This window comes from Perognathus longimembris, chromosome 2 (assembly GCF_023159225.1).
Source record: "Perognathus longimembris pacificus isolate PPM17 chromosome 2, ASM2315922v1, whole genome shotgun sequence".
Taxonomy (NCBI): Eukaryota; Metazoa; Chordata; class Mammalia; order Rodentia; family Heteromyidae; genus Perognathus; species Perognathus longimembris.
This window is the reverse complement of record NC_063162.1, coordinates 104477933-104496838: the sequence shown is the minus strand read 5'-3', so window position 1 is coordinate 104496838 and position 18906 is coordinate 104477933. Positions and strand designations below refer to the sequence as shown.

Sequence of the window (18906 nt, the reverse complement as noted above, 5' to 3'; positions counted from 1 at the left end):
GGTGATGCCCTAAGAACTGAGTAGAACACCTGTCGCATGAGAGCTACAATAGCAAGAATTCTAAGATAGCTGCCCTCTGTGATCAATTTTTGTATAATCTATTCTTGAGTGAGAACTGTAAAGGGGATGCATTCCCATTCCCATGGCAAAATAGAGACAGATTATCCTGGGTAGACCCGACCTATCAAGTGAGCCCTTTAAAAGCAGTTTTCTCCAGGGTTCAAAGAAGTCAGATGTTCAGTGCATGAGAAATGAATGCTCAGCGTATCACTGCTGGCCTGAAGACAGAGGGGACTGCATAGAATGCAGATGGCTTGTCTCTAGATTTGTGTGACTGAGCTGACAGCAGGAGAAGGAATGTTTATCTACAAACATAAGGAACTGACTTTTTTTTTTTTTTTTTTTGGCCAGTCCTGGGGCTTGGACTCAGGGCCTGAGCACTGTCCCTGGCTTCTTTTTGCTCAAGGCTAGCACTCTGCCACTTGAGCCACAGCGCCACTTCTGGCCATTTTCTGTATATGTGGTGCTGGGGAATTGAACCCAGGGCCTCATGTATATGAGGCAGGCACTCTTGCCACTAGGCCATATCCCCAGCCCCAGGAACTGACTTTTGCTTCAGTCTAAATTAACTTGGAAGCAGGTTTCTTCCCAGTGCCTCTGGAGGAACTCAGATTGGCCAACACCTGGATTCTGTCATAACTGCAGTAGAAAATTCAACTAAGTTGGGCTCTGAACTGCAGTAGTGTGAGCTTGTATTATTTTAAGCATGGTACAGTTGTTGTCCCCTCTAATTTGGGGTCATGCTTCCTATGGTTTCAGTTACTTACCTACAATTGATAAATTCCAGAAATAAATATTTTGTAAGTCTCAAACTGTGTGCCATTCTGAGGAGCCTGATAGACTGTCCCAGTCAAGATATCAATCATACCTTTTCCAGAGTATCCATGTTGTAAGTGCTGCTTGCCTGTTAGTTGCCTGGCAGCCATCTTGGTTAGTGTCACCAGAGCACTCCTGTTCAGGTGGCATCTATCTCACTTAATGGCTCCAGAGCACAGATTAGTGATACTAGAAATTTGGATATGCCAAAGAGAAGCCATAGAAAGTGTTTCTTCTGAGTGAACAGGAAAGAAATAGACGCTAAGAAAAAAAATATATGCTGAGGTTGCAAAGATCTACAGTAAGAAGTAATATTTTATCTGTAAAATCATGAAAGAAAAAGGCATGTTCATTTTGCCATGGTAACTGATATTCCAAGGGTATATACAAGTGCTTAGTTCTTATGAAAAATGCATTAAATCGCTGTATATGTTTACAAGGAAAACATATTCCCAATATAAGGGTCAGACCTGCGTGGTCTCAGGCATCCTTTGGCAGGATATCCCTTAGATATCCCCAAAGAACAAGTCAAGGGAGTACTATAATTTGTTACAGAACAAAAGAAAATACAGTAGGTAAATATAAACTTTTAAGAGGCCTCCTAAAACATTTCACCAGTACTTGTTCCCAATGCTGTTTTTATTTTCAAGATTCATACGAACAGTGGTATTTGCAGTATCATCATTGGAAGTCTGCTATTGTTTACAAACATAAATAACAACTCAAATGCTTTAGTTCTGCAGTTTGAAACCAGCTTGAATTTCTGAAATGTACAGTGCCTTCTGGGGCAGAAGCATTAATCCAGTTTTCATGTCTCTTTGCTTGATTCATGTGTCCTGGAATACAAAATTGCACAAAATTATATTGGATTGGACATGAGCAATATACACTCACATAGATCTTAGCAATACATTTCAAAGGCCTAGAAATAGCTTAGAAGGCCAAACCTCTTAGGGAAGATAGTAAAGACTTGGGAAAGAGCTGCAAAAAGGTTATATGAAATTGTTTCCCTCCTTTGCCTTGTTACAAGAACTCTGAAAGGAAGCCTTTCTGGTTTCCTTTTTTTTTTTTTTTTTTTGGTTGTTTTAACATTTGCTTTATTTTTTGAGACAGCTTTATTGAGTTATAATTGACAAAATATGTATTTGAAGTACACAATATAACAAATCTTGATATATGTAAAAATGAATGAAACCATTTCTTCATAAAGACAATGATCACATCCAACAGGCCCAAACCTTTCCTGTCTCCCTTGGCAATCTTTCCCTCCTAGCCTCTGCTACAGGGTGGCCCTGGAATGTCCCCCAAAGGGCCCATGTGTGAAAGGATTAGCTCTCAGCTTTGCACTTTTGGAGGCAGCAGCAACTAAGAGGTGGAGCCTCAAGGGAGGTCTCAGGTCACTGAGGGTGGTCCTCTGAAGGGGGCTGTGTCACCTGGCCCCTTCTCCTCCTCTTTCTCTCACATTTGGGCCAGGAGGTAAGCAATGTTGCTTCACCACTGGTTCCTTGCCTCTTGTGTGCTCTCAGATCTCAGTCCTCCAAGTCCTCTAGAGGTGGGCTTGCAGAGTAGTTGGGCCTGGCCTCAACTGCTTTTTGGGGACACAAATTCTTTTCTGATTCTTTGCTTCATTTCCCTTTTGCTCCAGCTTTAATCTTGTCTAGGCACCTACTCACTCCATTTTTCCTGGAACCCAGCTGCGCATATTCATAGACTTCCTCAGGGGTTTCCCTTCTCTTGCCATATCTTCAATATGATCTAGACCCCCCTTCTCCCTAGTTTCACTAAATTAGTTATAATCTCTCTCGTTGCATTTTATAAATCCCTGTTAGAAAGTTCCCCCTTTTCTTTAACTCCTTGTCAATTTTTTTTTTAATGCCTATGCTGTGCTTGGTAGGTCAGAAAGTTGAGGTAACCAGCACCCCAATGGCATTTCTATAACATGAAATTCCCTAATTCCTCTTTCTTTTTTTTTTTTTTGTGCCAGTCCTGGGGTTTGACCTCAGGGCTTGAACTTTGTCCTTGAACTTCTTTTTGCTCAAGGTTAGAACTCTACCACTTAAGCCACAGTACCATTCACTTCCAGCTTTTTCTGAGTAGTTTATTGAAGATAAAAGTCTCAGACTTTCCTGCATGGGCTGGCTGTGAACTGAGATCCTCAGATCCCAGCCTCCTGAGTTAGCTAAGCACGAGCCACCAGAGCCAGGCTCAGAATTTCTTTTTCTAGTAACTCAAACTCTTCAGGAAAGAACTGCAGTGTTGTTTAACACCAGTGAATGTTTAAAACAAAGCATAATAATTAAGCTTTCTTAATGTCTGGAACTTTTTCTGTAACATATCACTCATCAACTTCCCAATCTTGCATATCTTACTAATGGACAAGACCTTCTACCCATTTCCTTCTGCACCAGAAGAAACTAAACACAATGTTACTGTTTTTGAGAGAAGGAAAACATAAATGATGTTTGCTCAGTGACAATACTCAAGAAGCAACACAGTTTATCAAATTCCATTTAGGTTGCTTGAAAATAGCCTTCTCTATCTTGTCAAAAACTAATTTACTGAAAGATCTTGACACTTTGGCCTGGATCTGTGAACACTCTATTCTAACTCATAACATTAATACATCTTTCCTACAAAAAGTCGAGGGGGGGGGGGAATCTAAACCCTTATTCCTAATTGATGTCCCTCTGTCTATGAAAATAAGAAGCTTTTTCCTATCCAAGAAATGGGACAATAGTTACTTTATTACTGTGTGGCTTCCACTAAGTGGGCAAAAAGGTTTCCTGACATTTAATTCTGATATTTGCTTTCAAAAATCCTTACTTCAGATCTAACCAATACACTCTCCAAGTTCTGTCTGCTTAGCCCTATACACACCTGCTATAATCAGCCTTAGGTAGTACAAAAGGAACTCTGGAGATTAATTTGCAGAATTTAATTCTTTTGTTAAAAATAGACTATAAAGTAAGTAAAGTATAAGCCTCTTCCTGCTTCCCTCCCCACTTCCACTCCTAATCCTGTAAGAATCTTTGTTAATATACATCTAATACATAACTAACACATCTACATTAACCTTCCATTGCTGCTTTATTTGCAGTTTATATTATTATACTTCAGAGCCTCAGGGTTGCAAGGTTCCTTCCTTCACATTAGAAATATCATTAACCCTGCACAGTTAGAAGCACCATACTAAGTATTTCAGGGAAGTTCAAAGATGTAAAAAGACAAGTTGGTTCCCTCACAAAGCTTAGCAGCTGTCTAAGAAAATAAACCATACACATGCACAAACAGGAAAAAATTACTCTGAAAGTTTATTATTTTAACACATACATTTTACAAACAAAATCTCTAACGCCCTATCCATTAACACTCCAAAGTATAAATACTTCATTTTTCAATATTAACTACTTTCATTATTACTTTTAATAAAATCACAACTCAAGGTATTTTCACAGGAAGATTTTACTTACAGAAAATATAGTTAGTTTTAATAGTATCCACTAAATTTCTCCTCTAATACATGGGATGCTAATAACAAAGTTAACAGTAATCTAGGTATTGAGCAGGAATCTAATCAGTAAGCTTTGCTTAAGAAATAATTGTACACTCCCTTCTTCGAATCTATTCTTGGGTGATGTCTAATCCCATCTATTGCATTTTCCAATTCTGGTATTATTGCTTTTGCCGTGGGCTAGCCGCAGCAGTCCACAGGGTACCAAGAAGGAGTGTGGAGTTGGCTCAGGAGTGAGAGACACGGAGTCAAAAGTGATGAGTTAGTTTCTGGCCCAAATGGCTCAGAGGTCTTTATTTATACTATTTTTAAGCAGGAAAATGGTTACATAAAAGCAAGTATCTTTCACACATGACTCCAAGGTTTTGTTCTTTTCCAGTAAACTCTAACCAATCATTTGCATATTGCTCAGTTGTCTAGTTATTTTAACATATCCTGTCCGACTAGACATTGGGTTTCTAACCACAATGAAGCTTTGGTCAGAGGTGTGAAACATGTCTTTATCTTAAAGCTTGCAGTTTCTGCATCATTTTTATTTTATCCTACCAAATGCCAGATAAATTAACCAAATATTTAACATGGTTAGTAATCAGTCTCAAAGGGCTTTTCTCTTTTTGTAATTGTGCTTTAAAATCCATTATCATTTCACTTTACTGTCAGGTTCACTTTATTGTTCAGGCATAAATACACCTTTTTTGTGGATATTCTCCTGCACACATTTCCTTCTTTAAGTACTATTGTAACTGTTTACCCATTATTCCTTGCACCGTGGCTTTCCAAACCGCCTTATTCTCTCCCAAATAGAAAGATTTGCCCATCTCACTGTTTTGCCATCAATCCTAACTTCCATTTTTCCCTCATGGTCATAATAACCTGTCCAAAATCTTTCCAGGATAAGTGTGGTCAACAACCTTTCCCATTAACCGCTGCTCCTGTGGGGGCCTTCCAAATCCTACTTCCTATCATATATGCCTTAACAGTTTCTCTTTTGTGGATGGGGTTGTAGGGCCCCAAATACCAAATTTTGGTATTTTAGATGGGTTTTCTAGCTCTTAAAGCTAGGGGCATGGGAGGCTTGTTGAACCCTGAGTCTTTCTCTTCATCACTAATAGATTTCTTTCTAAGTTGCTCAAACAGCTCTCTTGCAGGTTTTTCTCCTTGCAGCAACCCTGGGCTTTAACAGCTGCCATTTCCCCCACTGGTGAAGAAGTAGTTATTTTTGCGTCAGTCACAAAGTCATGCACTTGGGGCTGGGGATATGGCCTAGTGGCAAGAGTGCTTGCCTCGTATACATGAGGCCCTGGGTTCGATTCCCCAGCACCACATATACAGAAAATGGCCAGAAGTGGCGCTGTGGCTCAAGTGGCAGAGTGCTAGCCTTGAGCAAGAAGAAGCCAGGGACAGTGCTCCGGCCCTGAGTCTAAGCCCCAGAACTGGCCAAAAAAAAAACAAAAAAAAAAAAACAAAGTCATGCACTTTCTTCTCTACAATGCCCTTATCTCCCAGAAAATATGTTACAAATACAAAAATACTAATTATAAAGCATGTCTTTAGCAATGCGAGAAGTAGGAGAAGCAAACACAGTTTCAGCCCGGGCCTTGCTTTTGAGGCTTTTCCTCCCCCACCCCCCACCCCCAATGCATGTCAAACGGATGGAAGGTAACATGAGGCTCCTCCAGCTTTCATTTTTTAAAAATGCAATTTTGTTTTTTTCCTAAAAGCATTTCTCATGTCTTAACTTTTGGAATACATGGGATATAGTTATAACTGTTTTATTTACTTCTCTGGTAATTCTAACATCTGTGTGAGTTCAGTGTTGGTTTCAATTGATTATTGCTTTCATTATGGATCACATGTTATTTATTGGACTATCTAAGCTCTGACTGGATGTTAGATATTTTGAATTTGTTTGTTGGGTGCTAAATAGTTCTATAGTCTTATAAATCTTGAGCATATTGAGGATGCAGTTAAGTTACTTAGAAAGTTTAAGTATTTCTTTTTTTTTTTTGTCGGTCATGGGGCTTAAACTCAGGGCCTGGATGCTGTCCCTCAGCTCTTTTGCTCAAAGCTAGCACTCTTCCACTTGAAGCCACAGCACAACTCCCGGTTTTCTGATACTTAATTAAACATAAGAGTCTCATAGACTTTACTGCCCAGGCTGTCTTTGAACTATCATCCTCAGATCTCAGCCTCCTGAGTAGCTAGGATTATAGGCATGAGCCACTAGGGCCTGGCAAGTATTTCACCTCAGATTTTTTGATCTGTTACCTGCTTCTGGGGTAGTGACTAATTTAAGACAACTTGCTTCCTACTATTCAAGTGTTCTACTCAAAGCTCTACGAGTTAGGACTTTTGTTTCCAGGCTGGTAGGTGGAATAGACATTATTCCTAGACTTGTGTGAGCATGACATTCTAGTCTCTAGCACTTTGTCCTACCAAATTTTTGGTGTTTGTGTCTCTATAGACTCATCTCAAGGAATCTGCCAGGCTCTGTAGTAGTTCCTTTTACTTTCAATAGTACCCTGGTAATTCCCATCAAGGCAGAGGCTTGAATTAGTTGTGTTAATCTGCAGGGTTACTATCAGCAGACCTCTTTTCATTTGTTTTTCATTCCTCAGTGATCACTTTTTGTCATGGCTGACGTCTATTGTGTTGAAAATTGTTTTGCTTTGCTTTAATAAAAGGTGGCTTGGTGGTATGTTTTGGCAATCCTAAATACTTTGGGAGGATGATCATGGTATGAGACCACATTGGCAAAAGCATGAGACTCTATCTGAAAAACAAAAAGAAAAGGACTGGGGCTGTGGCCAAGTGGTAGAGCACAAGCATGAGGCCCTGATTCAAATTATTCAAACTGGTGTCATTTGTTTCTGTAGGATGTTACTTAGTCTGTTCAACTTCTTGCCAGGAGGACTTCACTGTTTTTCTCTGTCTTTTCAAGAATGTTATATAAACACTAGTGGCCTTTATAGAGAAAGCTGCAGATGAATAGAAGCAAAACCTGATTCCTGAGTATATCTACCTAGCTGGTGAATGTGCTACAAGCTTAGATAAAAGCAAAGCTGCAATGTGTTCAAAAAACAGTATTGTTTCTAAAAGCCATATCAAGACTGTACTTTTTTCTCATTTGGAGAAAACACTATCTTTAGATTAAAAAAAATATAGCATCCTATAAGCTTACCCCATTACAACCTTTTCTCCAACCCATAAACCAACTTCCCATTATAAACCACAAAACATAAATCACCAAGGTATTATTTACATAACTCTTTGGTTCAAAGATAGCTGAGAATTCTAACTCGCTGTTTTAGTTTGATGACAAATAAATGATTATTACATGCTGTATATTTCCAAATGGACTAAAATTGAGTTAACTCAATTGTGTCAGCTTCTCTTCTAAATTGATAGGGACAAACACCATTCCTTTGACTGGCAGAATACTTTACCTTTAATACTCTTTGAATATGTAAATTGTGAGTTGAGAAATACTTTGTACCACATGCATTTCTGCTGGAGGTTTGATATGCTACAATCAAATTTCATATTAAAGTTTATGAACCAAGTCTAAAACCCAATAGAGAAGTCAACTTATTACAAATGCTACCTAAACCATTCACAGACTTATTACATGTCCCATATATGGATACAGCACAAAACTGAGAAAGTTCTCATCAAAAATTAAGAGAATATAGCCAGATGTAGTGTGTGCATTTGTTTTCCAGTTACTGTGAAAACATTGCATTTTAAGGCCAGCTTGGGAAAAAGACCTTATATAAAAAACAAGCTGGGTATGGTGGCTCATATCTATGGTCCCAGCCGCTCTGGAGGTGAAAATAGGAAGATCAGGATCTGAGGCCTGCCAAGAAGATCATGAGAGTTTATCTGCAAAGCAAACTAAATAGAAAGCAAAAGGACTAGGGTGTGGCTCAAATGGTAGAGTGTTTACAAGGTCTTGAATTCTATTCCCAGTACTGAAAAAAAAAAAAAAAAAGCAGAGGATACACTCCCAAAGAATACAGGTGGTACATAAGTTTTAGTTTTTTGGTAGGTAAATATCTTAGCCTGAGAAGTCCTGGGCTTTCCTTTGATCTCAGAAGAGCATATTATACTCACAAATCACTCTAAGAATTATACAGCTGAGAGCTATTTATAAGTGACACAGCAAAGGAAACCATGGAACAGGAAATCAAATAAAATTACAGGGTGACATATAAAAGCCCTGTGGGAAGCCTGAGCCTAGAGGACTACATTTTACTGGCATGGCTGATTTTTAGAAATTACCCAGTAGAAGTCATGCTACAGATAAAATGCAGACCTCATAGCAGAGAGGGTAATATTTCTGCTTCTCTGCCTCAAAGGCTCTCTGAGGAAGGCCCAGATGAGCTGAGCTCAGCTGCTTATAATAACAACTCACATATAAAGCTGCTCATTATTTCTAAAATTAAGTTTCAGAGTGGAAACTTTGTGGTGGTGGGGAAACTAAATTGCTCTGATTTTCTGAGTTGCTTCAATAATTTCATCTAAATGATAAATAAAGGCTTGAGGCCTTTTGGGGACCAAATAGTTTAAAGATTAAAAGAAAACAGGAGTTGCTCCAAGAAAGACTGCTGCCTCTTCACATGAGCGCCCTCCACACTAACCCCCTAATACACCTCTCAGAGACAATGCCCAGATCTACCAGGGGTCCACTGTACAGGGTGCCCTCCAGACTCTAAGACTCTGCTACTCAGTATCTATTTTTCCCTTATTTGATAGTACTGGAAATTGAACTCGGGGTCTTATACCTACTTGAGCCATGTCTCTCCACCCCCACCAGAATCCTTTTAGTTTTAGTTTGTGTTTAAGATAGGGTTTCCTGCTTTTGTTCAGGACAGATTTAGGCTAGTATTCTGGGCTTGGCTTGAACTGTGATCCTCCTATTTCTATCTCCCCTGTAGCTGGAATACTCGGCATGAAGTACAATATCCAACTGTAACCTTGATTGTTACACTGAGTACATTGAATAAAATAGGCCTCTTCTATAATTTGGCCCTTCCTGGCTTAGAAAATAAGGGTCCAAGCACAGGACCCTGTGGAAACCCTAGAACACTACGGAGACTGTGAATGACTGCAGATCTGGCTGGTGTTTGAATGATTCCAGTGTGTTTGTCTTGGCTGTCTGAGTGTTTGACATTCTGCAGTAATCCTGTCAAAAGACAGGAAAGAAGCCCTGAAGGTACTTAGCTTCATATTTCTTTTCTTTTCTTTTTTTCTTTTTTCTTTTTTGGTGGTTAATTGGAGATGAGTTTCATGAACTTTCTTTTTTTTTTTAATTAAATTTTATTGACAAGGTGATGTGCAGAGGGGGTACAGTTACATAATAAGGTAGTGAGTACATTTCTTGTCATATTTGTTACACCATTCCTCATTTTTCTTTCCCTTCCTAGTTCAGGTAAGCCTATATAAAATATCCAGTGTACCAAAATCATATACAGTAACCAAGTAACCACGTATGGTACGCCAAAGGAAATTCACCTAGAACATTAAATGTAACATCAACAATAGAATCCTCCTGTGTCCTCTTGGAGTTCCTTTTGTTTATCCTCATCTTATATAATCATGTGTACATAGCTGTTGAGTTATTGTGATCCTCTGATAGGTCTATCCTAGACTTTTTATGTTCATTTAGTAGTTGTTTTAGATACATAATGTAAATTCACTGACCCAAACATGTGGAAATACCATTTGAAAAGAAGTTTGTCAATTTGCAGTCCTGGTCTCTACTGCGCCCCTCCTCCCCAAACGTCATATATCAAGGAGTCCATGTGCCATAAGGCTTGTTTCGCTCAACATTATTTGTTGACACTCTGACCATTTCCCTGCGAATACCAATATTTTATCATTTCTAATCGCTATGTAGTATTATATTGTGTATACGTACCACATTTTTTTTGATCCATTCATCTGCAGAGGGGCATCTGGGTTGTTCCCATATTTTGGCTATTGTGAATTGTGCAGTGATAAACAATGGTGTGCACATGTCTTTATGATATCCTGAGACCTGTTGTTCAGGATAGATGCCTAGGAGTGCTATGGCTGGGTCATAGGGTATGTCTATGCTGAACTTTTTGAGGAACCCCCATACTGTTCTCCAAAGTGGTTGTACTAGTTTACACCTCCACCAACAGGCAAGAAGGGTCCCTCTTTTCCCACATCCCCTCCAGCATTTGTTTGTTGCCTGAGTTCAGAGTATAGGCCATTCTAACTGGAGTGAGGTAGTATCTCAGAGTTGTTTTTATTTGCATTTCCTTTACTCCCAGGGATGTTGAACATTTCCTCATATGCTTCTTTGCCACTTTCATTTCTTCTCCTGTGAATCTCTTTAGTAAATTTGCCTATTTAATAATTGGTTTACTGGGTTTGGAGGAGGTTAGTTTCTTGGGTTTTCTGTAGATGACAGATATTAGGCCTTTGTCTGTTGCTGTGCTGGTGAAGATCCTTCCCCATATGGTTGGTTGTCTTTCTAGTTTGGTGGCTATGTCTTTAGCTGTGCAGAAACTTTTTATTTTGTAGTAGTCCCATTTGTCGAGTCTCTCCCCTATTTGTTGTGCCCCTGGGACTATATTCAGGAAGTTCCTACCTGTGCCTATACGTTCTTAGTGTCGTTCCTACTCTGTCCTTCAGTAGTTTCAGGGTTTCAGGTCTGATGTTGAGGTCCTTAATCCATTTTGAGTCAATCTTGGTGCATGGTGATAGGCTAGGGTCCACTTTGAGTTTTCTACATGGGGCTGCCCAGTTTTCCCAGCACCAGTAGTTGAAGAGGCTATGTTTTTTCCATTGTATGTCTTTAGCTCCTTTGTGGAATATCAGCTGACTGTAAGTATGCGGCTTTATTTCTGGGTCTTCTATTTCATTGGTCTTCATGTCTGTTTTTATGCCAGTACCAGGCTGTTTTTGTTATGATGGCTCTATAATAGAGTTTGAAGTCTGGTACTGTGATTTCTTCTGTGCTGCTTCTTTTGCCTAGAATTGCTTTGGCTATTCTAGGTCTTTTGCTGTTCCATATGAATTTATGGGTTGCTTTCTCTATTTCAGTTCAGAATATAGCTGGGATTTTGATGGGGATTGCATTGAATTTGTACAACATTTTGGGCAATATGGCCATTTTCACTGTATTGATTCTGCCTACCCATGAGCGGGGAGGTCTTTTCATCTCCTGGTGTCCTTTCTCTTTTCAGATTTTTATAGTTCTCATTACATAGGTCATTCACATCTTTGGTTAGGTTAATCCCTAGGTAATTTACTCTTTTTTTAGCTATTGCAGATGTTATTATTTCCATAATTTCCTTTTCTGCCTGTACATTGCTGGTGTACAGAAAAGCTTCTGATTTTTGTGTGTTTTGTATCCTGCTACTTTGCCAAAATTGTTTATTAGTTCTAGGAGTTTAGGTACTGAGTTTTTTGGGTCCTTCAGACATAAGATCATGTCATCTGCGAATATGGATAGTTTGATCTCTTCTTTACCAATGTGGATCCCTTTAATGTCCTCTTCTTGCCTTATTGCTATGGCAGGGATTCCAGCATATTGTTGAATAGAAGCAAAGAGAGTGGGCATCCTTGTCTTGTTCCTGAGTTTAGGGGAAATGGTTTTAGTTAATCCCCATTTAATATGATATTAACAGTTGGTCTGTTGTATATGGCTTTTGTTTTTTTAAAGAATGTTCCCTCTATTCCTATTCTCTCCAGGACTTTTAACATGTATAGGTGTTGTATTTTTTCAAAGGCCTTTTGGACATCAGCTGAGATGACGACGTGGTTTTTGGTCTTAGCTCTGTTAATGTGAATTATGTTTATTGATTTGCGGATGTTGAACCAGCCTTGCGTCTGTGGGATAAAGCCTATTTGATCATGATGTATAATTTTCTTGATCAGTTTCTGGATCCTGTTAGCTAAAATTTTGTTGAAGAGCTTTGCATCTGTGTTTCTTTGCCGGGCTAAGCTCTATACCTCCGTGTAGAGATCCTGGGCCTATCTGCCCCTCCATGTGTTCCTCTATTGCCTTCAACGCATATCCTCTGGCCAGTAGAAATTAACTGCGGAGGCGAGGTCCACGTGCAGCCTTGGTCAGCGTGTGGTTGCGAGAAGCCCTCCCCTTCCCTATACCTGCCAAGGAAGACATGGGGCCCGGGGGCTCCCGGAGAAGTTTCAAAGACCTGTCTGTTTATTCAAGGGAGGGGCTAACAGTCTTATAGCAGTAGTGACGAGTGAAGGGGAGGGACTGGCCTGGTGCTAGCGATAGGCTAATGACATGTCCATCACGATGATGTCACAGAACTTCCTCTATGGGCAGCGACCACAGCCCCCCAAGGACTGGGCCTCTGGGGTCTCTGGCACCATTATGACACATGTGCTTGCCGCCGAGAGGCGGGGGCTGGTTTGGCTGCCTCTTCCGGTTTCAGAACTGGAAGGAGGTGGGACTACTGGCTAGCAGCCAGCCGTCCCCTACATTCCTTAGTGATATTAGTCTGTAATTCTCTTTTTTTGTTGGGTACTTGCCTGGTTCAGGGATGAGTATGATATTAGCTTCGTAGAATGAGTTTGGGATTTCTCCCTCTGTTTCTATGTCATGGAAGAGTTTGAGGGGTATTGGTATTAGCTCCTCACTAAAGGTTTTATAGAATTCATTGGTGAATCCATCCGGGCCTGGGCTTTTCTTTGTTGGAAGGCTCTTGGATTCCTTCCAGTCTCACTGTAGGTTATTGGTTTATTTATTTATTTCTTCTTCAGTTTGGGCAGTTTATACTTCTCTAAGAATTGACCCATTTCTGTAAAATTTTCGTTCTTTAGTGAGTAATGGTTCTGGAAATAGTTCCTAATAATTGAATATCCTGTGTATTTGTTGTAATTTTTCAGGTGGAGTCCCTGATCTTATGAATATGAGTCTCTTCTTTATTTTTTTTGTAAGTCTTGCAAGGGGTCTGTCAAGTTTATTTATTTTCTCAAAGAACCTGCTTTTAGTTTTATTTATTTGTTGACTGGTCTTTCTATGCTCAATCAGATTTATCTCTTCTTTAATCTTTGTGATCTCTCACCTCCTAGTTGTTTTAGATTCAATTTTTTCTTGTTTCTCCAGTCGTTTTAACTACATCGTAAGGTTATTCACATGATCTGATTCCATTCTTTTAATGTATGCACTGAGGGCAATGATCTTGCCCCTCAGCACTGCCTTAGCTGTATCCCATAGGTTTCTTTGTGATGTAGTTTCATTGTTGTTGTGGCTTATGAACTCGTTAATTTCATCCTTAATTTGCTCTGTGACCCAAATGTTAGATAGTAGTGAGTTTAGTCTCCAAGTATTTGGGTAGTTTCTGCAGTACCTCTTGTTATTGAGGGCTAGTTTGATTCTACTGTGATCAGGTAGAACACATGGGATATGGTCAATACTTTTGTATTTGCTGAGGCTCTTTATGTGGACTATGCTAATGATCTATTTTGGAGTATGTTCCATGGGCTGCTGAGAAGAATGTGTATTGAGTCTCTGTACGGTGAAATGCTCTGTACCGATCTATCAGAACCATGTGGGATATGGTGTTACTTAGGTCTTTGGCTCCCTTGCCAATCCTCTGTATGTTGGATCTCTCTTCGAGAGAGTGGAATATTAAAATATCCCACTATTATTGTATTTCGGTTTATCTTGTTCTGTAGTTCTTTCTGAAAGAATTTGACATATTTGGGGCCACTTGTTCGGTGAGTATAAATTCATCATGCTGTCTTCTTCCTGGATTCTTCCCTGTATTTAGTGTCCTTCTTTATCTTTTTGAACTGATTTTGATGAGAACTCTAGCTTGTCTGAAATCAGGATGGCTACTGCTGCCGTTTTGATAGGTGCGTTTGCTTGGACAATCTTACTCCATCCTTTCATTCAGAGCCTGTTTTTGTCCTTTGCTGTAAGAGGGGTCTCTTGAAGACAAAAGATAGATATGTCTTGTTTGCGAATCCACTCTGCCAATCTTTTCCTTTATATCGGAGAGTTCAGTCCATTAATGTTTATAGTTACTATGGGTAGGTTTGCTTTTTTCCCTTCTATTTTCCTGTTAAGCTATGTTTTGCTTCTTTCTTTTCCTTTCTTTCTTGTGTTTATTGAGCTGTTTTACCTATTGGGTTCTGATTATTGGAGTTTCTGTTTCTGTCTGGAAGTCCTGTCTGTTTTCTGTTGGGTGACATTCTCTTCTTAGAATTCTCTGTAGAGCTGAATTTTTGTTCATTATTCCTTTAATTTTTCTTTGCTGTGGAAGGTTTTAGTTTCTCCCTCAAAAGTAAATTGTAATTTTTCTGGGTATCTACGTCTGGGTTGGCAGACTTGGGTTCAGGACTTGGACAGTGTTCTTCCACACTCTTCGTGCATTGTAAGTTTGTGTGGAGAGATCTGCTGTGATTCTGATCTTTCTGTTGTAGTATAGTTCTTTCTTTGTTTTGATTGCATTCAGAATATGTTCCTTCTGGTTAAAATCTGAGGCCTTGACTATGATGTGTCTGGGGGTGTTTCTTCTAGGGTCTGGTCTGCTAGGTGTTCTATATGCTTCTGTTATTTGGTGAGGTTTTCCTTTCGAGACTGGGGAAATTCTCTAAGAATTCTATTTAATATGTGCTTTTTACGTCTGCTCTGATACTGCTCCCCTTCATCTATTCCAATTATATGTAAATTATATCTCTTCTCCCTGTCCACTATCTCCTGGATTAGTCTACCCTGAGGGTTGATAGTTTCTTAGAATGTGAAAATCTTCTGGTCCTTATCATCTGGTCATCATCTAAAATGGACACACGAGATTCCAAATGATCAATCCTTTGAGACCTGGCTTCAAGTGTAGTTTGCATCGGGGCAAGTGAGCTGTTTTTGGTTGTTAGATCAGCTCTCAGTGTGGTAATTTCTTCTAATGAGTTGCATTTGATTCCAGTTTTCATGATTTCGGTTCTCAGGATGTTAAGGTCTTCTTTAAATGAGGAATGGATTGAATTTATTTTTACTTACATTTCTTTATTGTTTTTGGAATTCATTCCTGAGGCTTTCGGTCATTTCTGATATTATAGTCTCAAGTGCTTTTTAATTCTCCATCACCTCTTTAGTTGCACTGTTTTTTGGAGCTGGCGAGTTGACTTTACATTTATAAAGTTTGTAATATTTCTTTGTGGTTTATGCATTTGGGATGAGGGAGTTATGGATTCTTGATTCACTCCACTTCTTTTCAGTGGCCTGTAGGTGGCGGCCTTGGCTTGGCTTTGTGCTGGCTCCCATAGGTCTGCCAGCCCGGACTTGTTTGTATCCTGACTCTGGGTTTTAGGTATGCCTTTGAACCTTTCTGCCCGATGTGTGAGTGTGTCCACCTTGGCTGCTGCCAACGTGGTCACCCTCTCTGGAGTTAAGAGTGGGTAGGTTCTGCAGCTTTTTCTGCATGTCAGTGCTCTGCCACCATGATGTGCTGACCCTTGTGAGCCCCTATTGGGGGTTAGCAGGATGCAGATTGGGCATAGCTTGGAGACTTTTCTCTTTTTTGTTTCTTTCCCTCCTAGTTGCTGTGGGTGAGGAGTGCTCGCCTCTCAGACCAAGTGTTGCTGCTGCGATACAGGATGCCCACCTGTGCAGAGTGTGCCTGTCAGAGCGGGTATTGCCGTTGAGGGGCAGTTTGCCCACCTGTGTGCTCCAGCGGGGGAGTGGGTCCAGGGCCCTTCTACTGGAGGGCTAGGACGCTGACTCACATGAGCCTTCTGGAGGGTGCGTGCATGTGAGCTCTTGTGCCTTTTTTGGGGGCACGCTGTTCTGGATTGTTGGGTGTGTATGTGTGTGTGTCCTCTTGCAATTCTGCTGTGGGGTGGTATGCCCAAGGTATGGCCCCAAGCATGTTCAAGTGTCTGGGTGGGGTTGGTGCCCACAGCCTCTCTGTGCCTCTGCTGGGTGGCGGGGGGGGGGGGGCGCATGTGCTCAGAACCAGGTGACCCTGCTGGGCTGGTATTGAACACGAGCATGAGTGCATCTGCCATTCAGAAATTCCACACAAACCCAAACCCCAGTGCCTCAGCCAAAGTTTGAATGCGCACCAGCCCCCGGGGTCCCTGCTATAGGGGCGGTGCTCGTGCATGCCAATTCAGGTGCCACAGCTGGGGCTTTGTGGGATGCTGGCCTAATGTGTCTCCCCAGGCAACTTTGTTGGGAGTTTCTCTGCCCACTGGTAGCTCCTGTGTTCTCCCAGGAGATGTAGGGTCCTAGATCCACCAGGTATGGGGCTTTTTTGTTCCCTCAGGGTGAGGAGGGAGAGGGGGAGGGTCTCTGGTTTCTTTGTCCCCTTGTGATGAGGCCCAAGCCAACTTTTGGGTCTCTGCCAGAGCTGATCTCATGTTAGGAGGGGACGGGGGAACTTACTAGTCCTGGAATTTGTGTGTGTCCTGCAATGCTGTGGGATTTTTCCAGGGCAGGGTGTGGTGGTAGTGTGGTGGTGGCGACCTCAGCTCTCCACGTCCGTGGTACCAAGCTCCCAGACTGTTGTCTGCTTCTGGCCCAATGGGTTCCGTACAGCTGTCTGGCTCAGCCCGGTCTGCGCATGGTCTGGGTCCCACGGAGCGCCTGCTGTCTGGTCTCCGCACTAGCGGTGGGACTGTACTGCTGCAGCTTCTGAACTCCCTGAAGATCTGCGGTCCCAGTAACCATTGCCCGGGCCGCTTGCCATGCCTGACCCTGTTTGGGGTGGGGTAGGGGGAGGGTCAGACTCTGGAGATTTTCCAGCTTCGTCCACATTAGAGTCTTTTTTTTTTCTTTCTTCTTTTTCATTTCCTGTGTTTCTCTGTTTGTTCTGGTTGTTGACTTTGCCCATCTCTTGATGCGGTGTTGCTGGGGACAGCTGTGCCTTTAAGAGGGCACAGCTGGCTTCAGCCCGTCCCCTCCCCTTCTGCCTTTAACAGGAAGAGAAGCCCCTGCCCCTGGGGGCCAGCATGTGTCTGATGGCCGGGACCCCAGAACCCAGGCCTTGGGGGGCTGGGTCTCTGCCCACAGAGGAAGTCCCCTGACATCACTTGAGGGACAGCCCTTGTAGCCAACCAGCAGTCCCTCTCCTGTGCCCGCCTTTGGGGGTATATCTGTTGGGTCCTCATTTGAATAAACAGTGCCCCAGAGGCTTTCTTTGAGACTCCCACGCTCCCGTGTCTTTCCTTGGGCTGGCGGGCATGGGGTCTCGCAACCACACGCGAACTGACGCTACATTGGGACCCTGCTTCTGCGATGAACCTCTACTGGCCAGGAGGCATGAGAGAGCGAGAATGGATCCCACACGGAAGAAACAGACAAGCCCAGGAACCCCTCCCACGCAGATGGGGGGGTAGAGCGAGGCCCGGCAGGGTGTTGGGTGTTAAAGTTCCCAGCTCACTATTTGGATGGAGCGAGTTGGGGTGCCTCCCTATTGTGACGGCTCCATCTTCCTCTCTCCATCTTCATATATCTGATTGCTTGTTGTCTATCTCTTAGAATGTATCTCTTAAAAAAGCCCTGGGAAAATATGAGTCTATAAAAGCAGAGGTTGGGGGAGAGATCTTCAGACTATACTTGTCAATAAACCCATTTCTCACCTCAGGTGGTGTTAGAATATTAATTATTTGATACTGAGCTAGTAAATATGATAGATCACTGCATGAGAATTTCTTTAGGCAGTCTGTTGGTCAGAACCAGCAAGAAATAATAAATAAAAAATAAAAAAGTAGTTTAACGAGCTTCATAATAATTATGAAGTAATAAACATCTTCCTACAGAGTAATTTCAGTGTTCTTCTTGATGCCATTCTGTGAGAATTTAATAGAAAAATCCACCAGCATTTACTATAGTACTTATCAAAACATTGTATCTACAAGAAAAAAATAGTATTAGCAATCTGTGTAGCTGGATGTAATGGAAAATACATGAATCTTTTTGGACTAGAGTTTGCTGTGCTAAAAAAGCAAACTAACAAGTTTAATAAAATTCTATTTAATCATGTAAAGTTATCTTTAATCTTGCATTACATGTTGGCTGTTGAGTCCAGGAATTAGCAGCCATACCAGACAATTTTTGAAATCAGTTTTATCTAGGATAGCAGTAAGGAGGGTTCTAAAATAACCTATGAAGGTCTTGTCAAATTAATTGTCTATATCATGCTATGATAATTGTCAACACTAAATGTGAGAATGAAAAAGAACAAAAGGACTATGACTGAAGTGAACAACACTGTATTTCTACTTACAAACCAACAGTAGCAAGTCCTCACAGGGTAAAATGCAGCCCCCTTACCAGTAATTGTTACACCATCATCTTTATGATCTTCAGCCACTTCCTGAACATTGACTTCTGGGTTCACATCAACCTCTTTTCCTGATAACTGTATATAGGTTTGAAGAGAAGATGGGACCATGACAGTAACAAAGCCTATGATAAATTTAAAGGAGAACTTATTAATGGAAAAAAAATCAAAATGTGATATCTGTATTCTCACTTGAACTGAAAACTAAGCATGACTCTTGGTTTT

At 41.1% G+C, this 18906-nt stretch overlaps 1 protein-coding gene across 1 annotated transcript in view; it reads right to left on the bottom strand.

Annotated features, from left to right (window-relative positions):
- Nucleotides 1–1497: 1497 nt before the first annotated feature.
- Nucleotides 1498–18906, bottom strand: part of LOC125345218 (protein FAM185A-like) — a 47661-nt gene continuing 30252 nt past the window's right edge. Inside the window, 2 exon segments of the mRNA XM_048337437.1 lie at nt 1498–1712; nt 18672–18806. Coding sequence (XP_048193394.1) covers nt 1579–1712; nt 18672–18806 — 269 coding nt within the window. The 3' untranslated portion in view covers nt 1498–1578.